The sequence below is a fragment of the Labrus mixtus genome, chromosome 4, assembly GCF_963584025.1.
Source record: "Labrus mixtus chromosome 4, fLabMix1.1, whole genome shotgun sequence".
NCBI classification, from domain to species: Eukaryota; Metazoa; Chordata; class Actinopteri; order Labriformes; family Labridae; genus Labrus; species Labrus mixtus.
This window is the reverse complement of record NC_083615.1, coordinates 25,102,605-25,111,015: the sequence shown is the minus strand read 5'-3', so window position 1 is coordinate 25,111,015 and position 8,411 is coordinate 25,102,605. Positions and strand designations below refer to the sequence as shown.

Genomic DNA, 8,411 nt, shown 5'->3' with positions numbered 1-8,411 from the left:
GAGGAGTTTAATTGCGCATTAGTGAGGAGCCAGTGGAACAGGCTCTGGGCTGTGTTCTGAATAAGGAACTATTATGAAAACTAACCTGTCACACACTTGAAAGAGCAGACCAGTTGGCATACATACATACATACATTGTAATGTCTCCTTTTTCGCCTTGAGGAGTAGACTGAAAGCTGCAATTTGTTTGTTACTGGCTGGCACAAAATGTGCAGCAAAGGTGATGGTGTTGGATGAATTACCTTTTTAGTTGACCTTTAAAGGCAAACTTTAACAGAAGTTTCTCACGTCAGAGAATATTCATGATATGGATACATAATTATGGGTATTATCATGAAAATAGAGAACATCCATATCATTGGACAGGTGTGTAGTAGAGCAAGGTGTCCATCAAAAACACTGTCTAACTTATCTAACATTTATTGGCAATGTTTCGGTACTAGACCTTCATCAGGCAAACAGTTCTTCAAAAATGGGCATGGCATCTTAAACAGGAAGTGTCTCCAAGCCTGCAACCAATCATCAGTATGACGTCAACAAATCTAACAAACAAATAAACATCAACAAATTAACAAACAAATTAACATCAGCTTCCCGGTTGAGAGCATGCCCATTTAGACAAACTGTTCACCTGATGAAGGTCTCGTATCAAAACGTTGCCAATAAATGTTTGTTTGCAAGTTCGACTGTGTTCGGGAGTTCACCTTTTAATATTATCCTGAATGACTTTAACATTTCATATCAATTAGATGAATGAGCATGTTTAACAATGTTTGCAACAAGTGGTTTATTAACACTTGCTGGTTGATAAATGCGATCATAGGGGCATATTGCATGTTCATTAACACATTTGACTACACAGGAAATTCCCCTCACTTCACTTATTGTGTGGATGTTGACAGCTTTGTATTCCCCGCATGACCAAAAAATTTCTATGTTAATATTCCTTTTTGATTGATGCCGTGTGAAGCAGCTTTAACCCTGATGAATACATCTAATCAAAGCCCTCTATTGTGGAAACAAAAGCACAACTTCATTTCAGCCTCTGTTGTTTTTCTCACACAATTACAATCACACAAAAATGCCAAGCAGAGAACAGAGACAATATTAATGATACAGAGTAAAGGCAGAGTTGTTGGGCTCCAGCAGATATGATGGATTGGTTCTGTGATTGACTGATGCAGTACCTGAAAGCTATCCCTCCCCTCATTCCATATTTGTTGTAGTTAATCCTGTATGGACTCTCTGTGTGTAAACCTATGCTTATAAATACTACAGTCAATCTTGAGGCTTTGATACCTACCTCAGTAAGAAAGTAATGAACCTATTTAACTGAAAAAAACATGAAACTTCTGTTCATTCTTCAGTCATTTGTTACTATGAACTTGTTTTGTCTCATTGACAACATAATGATCGAAATCCTATTTCATTTGGCTAATTGGAATAACAGCTTATGAATGGAGAAGTCAATTTATTTTCAATCATCTTGTTTGTCTTGTGCTTGAATCTTCTCAGAATAAAATACAAATCTCATGATGTTTACTGATACAGTTTAATCAATTCTCCTCAAGCTATCACATTAGTATAGCCTTTCACTTCTCCTGGTTTTTAGGTTTGAAGCATTGATGAACAGTTAAAAGACAGACATACTGTAAGAAGCTAGTGCACTGAATGAGATTTTATGAATGTAGTACCTCATTTCTGCTGCTGCTATGCATTTCTCAATCCAAAGAACAACAGTGGGAGTTGAGTTATGAGTAGCGTGAGATCATGGGATTCGTTGTCTTCACTGTTAAACATACACTACTACAGGTGACATTGATGTAAGCCAAACGAGTGCTTACCTGTCTGGTAGAGGGTGTGTATGTTGGTCAGCTTTGCACAAAATCCTGTGTCTTGTAAATGCCGTCATAATGTATTCTCCTATTTTACCTATCTCATCTTGTCCCATTATATTCTTTGGTTATTTGGTTAATTGTATGTAGAGTATTACAAGTACTGCTTCAGTTACTGAGGGCGCAGCAAAAGGCAATGAATAATCGTGCTATATGATGGGGCGGCAGTACCTCAGTCTGTAGGGACTTGGGTTGGGAACCGGAGGGTCGCTGGCTCAGGTCCCGGTGTGGACCAAGTCTGGAAATTGGTCTGGTAGCTGGAGAGGTGCCAGTTCGCTTCCTGAGCACGAGGTGCCCTTGAGCAAGACACCGAACCCCCACCAGCTCAGGAGTGCTCGCTGTGGACAGCCCCCTCACTCTGACATTGTGTGTACAAGTGTGTTGTGTTTCAGTCATATTCAGCCTTATCAACCCTGTAAGCTGCTGGGTATGAATGACAATGTGACCACTGACTGTATATTTATGGTACTTGCTGCAAATGACTTTTAGTTAAACACCAAATGTATCATATATCAAACATCGTACAGCTACACACACGTTAAGAACACTTTACTTCATCATACAAAATAAAGCATGACCACCATGTATCAACAACAAGTAGAAAAGGTAAATAAACCACTCATGTTAGCTCATTAATTAAAGTTAAGTTTTTATCACGTGTATTGAACTGTAATATGTTATCTGTATTACTGGTAATTCAAAGTTTGAGAAACGTGTAGATGGTGTGTAAATACTTATATATATATATAAAATACTGTTTTCTGCAGCTTTATCTCTTTAGAATGAACTGCAGTGTTGTGCTGTTTTTATCTTGATACATATACCGTCATCACTGGATGAAAACAAGAATCAGACAATACAGAAAAACAACAATAGTTTATTTGAACCATATTTTGTGTATGAACTACAAACTCTGGTCTCTATAATCGATCTCCATATCTTTTAAAGGTCATTAAAGAATGCTTACATGAAAATCAGTCTGGTATTCTTTAACATCATGTTTCTCTTGTTGCACTTTTTAGAACAGGTTGTTGGCACATGTAAAATTGTAATTTTTTTTCTTTTGTTTTATTCTCAAAATGTGTTTTTATATAAACCTACCACTAAAACGGCATTCAATCTCAGAAACAGAACGAAAAAAGAATGTGGGAAAACAAATCAAAAAATATTGACCAAAATATTTAGATATCTTACATACATGAGACAGCTCGACTAAGATGCAACAAATTTACGACTTTAAATTTTCAGACAATTTACCTCCAACTAAAGGCGGAAAGGGAAGATGGTTAACTTTCTTACAATTACTTTCTTACATGAACTGAGTAGAATTGTGATCCACATCCCACCACTAGGGACCCAAACACAGACTAAATGGCACAAACCCTGGACAGTCTATGGTTTACAAATGTCCCAAACTCCACAGAAGTGCAATTACAAACAGAACAGTGTCCAGGTGACAAATAAAGTATAGTATGAGGTAACCAATAACCTTATTCAGTCTGGACTAATTATACTGGAGGACCTCTTAATTAGGAATCTACTAACCACTTCTTTGATGTGTGAAGCACATACAAAGTAAAATAAAGAGGGTTGTTTTTTCACTTTGATTTTCAGAGTTATTGTAATCATCAATTCATCTTGTAACATACAGGTGTGCATCAAACTGACCATTATTCTCCTGTATTTGCATCTCAAGTGATGATGAAAGTTCTATTTATAGTTTTTGCTGAGGCCACGATTAAGTCTTAATCTAGAAAATATACAGGAAATAAAGTAGATTTAATTACTCTCTTTCACAAAAAATCAAATTAACTCTGTATGACATGGAATAAAAGGAGGTAATTTGCTTTGAGTTTTTAGATTACCGGCATAGATTATTGACAAGTATAATCAATGCAGTTATTGTATTACATACAACAGAAAACCACCAGGTGTTACAACTCCTGTGTGAATAGGGCTTAAGACTATAATCTTGTTGCTTCATTTAAATCTATTTTCAAATCCTAGTAATGGGATGAATATTTACTTCCTCATTCATTCCCCCTGCTTAGGAGATGTGTACCATTAACATATGGGAGGGAGCTTTTCTGTTTTTGATTTCACCAGTTTTTGTGTGAGGATATTTCATCCGTGAAAACTTCAAAGCTGTCCCTACGAGGTCCATGGTAAATTCCACCTGGTCACATTTTCTTAATGAATCTTTATTCTTGAATGTGAAATATTACATATTTATCAAACTTTCACTCAACTGTGACGGAAACTTGCATGTTGGAATTGCAACAAGTATGGTCTGAAGAACATCACATCTCATAAGACCCTGACAGTGTTGTCATTTAGTTAAACAGACGGATAGTACAGGTAGGCAGCAGAGATGTTGTGTTTACAGTTGGAGAAGTTTAGGGAACATTATTCAAATGTGTCAATCAATTCAGCTATGAAACCCCTCTTTGAAATCCACTGCGAGTCCACAAATCCAAAATGATCACAGCCTCTGTCCAATGTTAAATTTGGTATTTTGCACCAATCCTTTTCCAGCATTTAGGAATTCGGTGTTTGAAATTCAACAGTAGTTGTATGTGGCATTCCGCTCAATACAATTGATGTCCAAAACCTCTTCGTATATGGCAAAAACACAAAGCTGAATTGAAAATGTTGTGACCTGACCTCTTTATGCATTTTAAGAGGAGAAAAGCTTACTCACTTGCCAAAATTATACCCAGAATTGACCTAAGTGTTGGATCCACCAAATGTCTGCCTAACCTCTGCTTCTGATCAGATGCCTGGTGTTTTGTTTTTTTTTTGTCTGTTTTTTCTTACATGGAGGGGACTCTGAAATGGTTTCCAGGGTATGGCTGCCTGGAGAGCTGTGTCCACCCACAGCCTGCAGGCACATCAATTAAAATGGAAATTGTGATGTCGCTGAGGGAGAGGGAGAGAGGCAGGTGCATCCTAAACATCTGGTTGATGCCGGATTCCACACATTCACCCCTAAAGTCTCCCACAGACTAAGCCCTGCAGCTAAGGGCCAAGTCCTGTGGTTGGCTGGAGCAGGGTGTTAATATGGGGCTGCCAGATGATGCCCATGTGAGATTGTGGATGGCAGATGACAGGCGATGTGATCAGACAGCTGCATAAAGGGGTTAACGCTCTTTTCTCAGTCCATCAGTGGGATTCTGACAGCACTCAATCCTGCAGTGCTGCAGATGAGGTAAGGACTCTCTATGTGAAAAGGTGGCTTCAAAGCTATCATCTTCGAATGCAACAGTACCAAGAATTGTATGGTAGAGGTCAGGCCATAATATATTTGAAACATTTTGAGCTTCTGGGCTTTTTCATCACTTTTAACATCTACAATTTTCACAAGCCTTCTTTCTGATTTTTATATCTGTCTCAATTTCAATAAGAATAATGTAATGTAACGCTGCTCCTGTATCATTTTAAACTCTATTCAGTCTAAATGCAATCAATAAAATGTTCGGGGGGTATCAGAATCACTTGTAACTTAAATGAAAATGAGTTGATTTTTTTGCATATACACTAGAAACACAAAGACAAACATGAGCTTCTTTCATAGTTAATCAACAGAATTTAATTTTAACTTAAATGTTCTTCTCATAGTGAGCCTCGATACTAACAATAGCAAAAGGCAGGACATATTATCCTCACTAAAGATTCTCAGTCTATAGAAAACAGAGCAGGAGTGTCTAATATGTATGTGACAGATATAATTAAAGAGTGAGTTGTGATCAAATCTACTGACTGACAGTTGTGTAAAATTATGAACATGCGTTCATTCATCTCTGTTACAGATGGTAGCAAAAAGATCTCATCACTTAATCCACAGCTGGAGAAAATCACTAATGTGCTCTAGATTCCTTTGATTGACATGGGGCAGAATGAGGTTACTCTCTCATCTGATCCCAAGTCTGCAATTTCCAAAGATTAACAATAATTTGCTTCAGGAGTTTTTTCTTCGACAGATGTCTTCACAAAGACTTTGAAGGCATATTAGTAAACCAATACTGTGAAAGAAGAGGAAAAAGAAAAGAAAAATGACTTAAGTGCTGGAAAAATAATGCAGAATACAGTTTTTTCTTGATTTAACCACAATAGTTTTTTTTTCTTAAATAAATAACTTCTGTTTTGTAAAGACACTTTTTGAAACAGTAGACATACCCTAGTTCCCAAAGTCATTGAACAAATATCACCAGCCACTGATTTGCCCAACACATGTTTCTGTTCCTTCATGTTGGGCCATAGTCCTCACAAACAGTCATCTAAGTCTGTTCACCAATGTCTTTATGTTATTCCTTCAGTTTTAGAATGTCTCATTTTGAAAAAAGTGTTAGATTTGGGTCTCTTGTACGTTGTCTTTTGAACTGGCCCGAATTAACAAAGGTTCGTGCACTGAGCTGTGTATGGAGTTGAGAGTTGCATGGTTGTATGCAGTCTTGTAAGTGTTATAGTGGTTGAGGTGCTCGTGCTCAAGTGGAGGCAGTGTCAGGTGTCCCTCCATGCCCGGGCCTCCTGTTACACAGTCCTCATCCACATTGATGATCTCGATAGTGCGTGTGGGTGCATGATGGTTTTGCTGGTGGTGCTGTTTGCGCATCTTGTAGAAGATTATCAGCATGACAGCTGCCATGAGTGTGATCGCAACAAAGCAGCCAATGATGATCTTAGTCGTCTTCATTACCTCATCCAAGCCGTTCAGTGAGCCCTCCCCACCAAGCTCCGTCACAGGGATTGTGTAAGTCTTCTCTGTGGCACGAGTGGAAAGTGGGGTCCGGACCGTGGTAGTAGTGGTTGTAGAAGTGGGTGAAACAGAGTCCCATGTATCAACAGAGGGAGTGGGGCCCACCTTCTGTTGCACGGCTGTGGTATAGCCTTCATTATGCGGCGTCTCTATGGTCTCCACTGTGACGGTGGTGAAGTAGCTGAAGCTGCTGTTCTCTGTAGACGACACATTGAGCGTGGCTGATGCTGTTGTGTTACCAGCAGAATTACTGACCATACATGTATATATGCCAGTGTCCTGCATGGTAACATTGGTGAAGTTCAGAGTGCCATCGTTCAGCACAGAGATTCTGATCTTGTATGCACCGTGTGTCATGATGGAACCATTGGGTGTAATCCAGCTTACAGAGGTCAAGGAGCTTGCTCTGCATCTCAACTCTGCAGCGCTTCCCTCTGTCACATTTAGATTCGTGGGAGGCTCCACAATAACAGGAGCATAACAGTGAAAGTAGTTCTGGTCCAGTTCACCGATGTATCGTCCCTTGTGGTGGGACGGTGAGCTGCAGCGGGCACAGCAGCTGGTGTTTGCAGGTACCATCTCCTTAAGCCACCAGCTTAACCAAAGAATGTCACAGTTACAATTCCATGGGTTGTGGTGCAAGTGCACCCTCTCCAGACGGTGTAAAGGGGTGAAGAGATCATGGGGCAAGAGGGTAAGGTTGTTATGGGCTAGATTGAGCTCCACTAGCGACTGCAGGTCATCAAAAGAGTTTCTTTCTATGGTCTGGATCTGGGCATGCATCATCCATAGCTTTTGCAAATGGATAAGCCCTTTGAAGGAGCCAGGTCGGATGACAGATAGCTGGTTACCCGACATCTCCAGCTCATCCAGCTTCACCAGGGGAATAAGGTTAGGAATTTCCTTCAGATTGCACATTCCCAGATTTAAGTACCGCAGATTGCTCAGTCCTTCAAATGCTCCCTCAGAGATGTAAGAGAGCCGTTTGAGCTCCCCAAGGTCCAACCGCCGCAATGAAGTCACTCTGTTGAAAGCATAGGAGGGAATGCTCTCTATGGGGTTATTCCTCAGCCAAAGCTCCTTTAGTTTGGACAGGTACTCAAACGCCCCATTTGGGATAGTAGTGAGGCGATTATCAAAAAGCTCCAGGGTGTTGAGGCTAGCCAGTCCATTGAAAGCTCCCAGCTCAATTTTGCGTATGTGGTTTTTGCTCAGCTGCAAAATCTCCAAATGTCTTAGGTGCTTGAAGCTGTCCACCTTTATGACCTGGATAAGATTTTCTTGTAGGTTCAGGTAGCGTGTGTTGGTTGAGATGCCATCAGGGACTTCCCGTAGGCCTCGTCTGGTGCAGATGACTTTGCTGAACTGGTTGCTGCAGGAGCAGACGGAGGGGCACGTCTGAGCACGTACCAGCCCTGCCACCACGAGCAGCTGTAGGGCCAGGAGCAGCACAAACAAAGGGTCGGACAAGGCCCGGTTCCACCTAGGACCTCGCATCATCTGCTGCTGCTGAGAGGAGGTCATCTTGTTTAACATTCATAATTCATTGGCTGGTCTTTCACTCTTTGGAAAGAGGATTCTGGCTCACTGAAAGGGAATAAGAGACAGAAGAGAAAGAGATATGTTAGTTTTTGGTCTAAAAAAAGGCAAATTAAAAGATTTTAAAAATGTAACCAAATCTGTTGCACTTACATATCACAAATAGATATACATAATACATTTTCTACATCCATACAGTAATTCTTATTCCTTTTTTTGTT

At 40.0% G+C, this 8,411-nt stretch overlaps 1 protein-coding gene across 1 annotated transcript in view; it reads right to left on the bottom strand.

Moving 5' to 3' along the window:
- Window positions 1-4,611: 4,611 nt before the first annotated feature.
- Window positions 4,612-8,411, bottom strand: part of lrrc4ca (leucine rich repeat containing 4C, genome duplicate a) — a 46,300-nt gene continuing 42,500 nt past the window's right edge. Inside the window, exon 3 of the mRNA XM_061036578.1 lies at window positions 4,612-8,238. Coding sequence (XP_060892561.1) covers window positions 6,241-8,187 — 1,947 coding nt within the window. The 5' untranslated portion in view covers window positions 8,188-8,238 and the 3' untranslated portion in view covers window positions 4,612-6,240. The remainder of the gene's footprint in view (window positions 8,239-8,411) is intronic.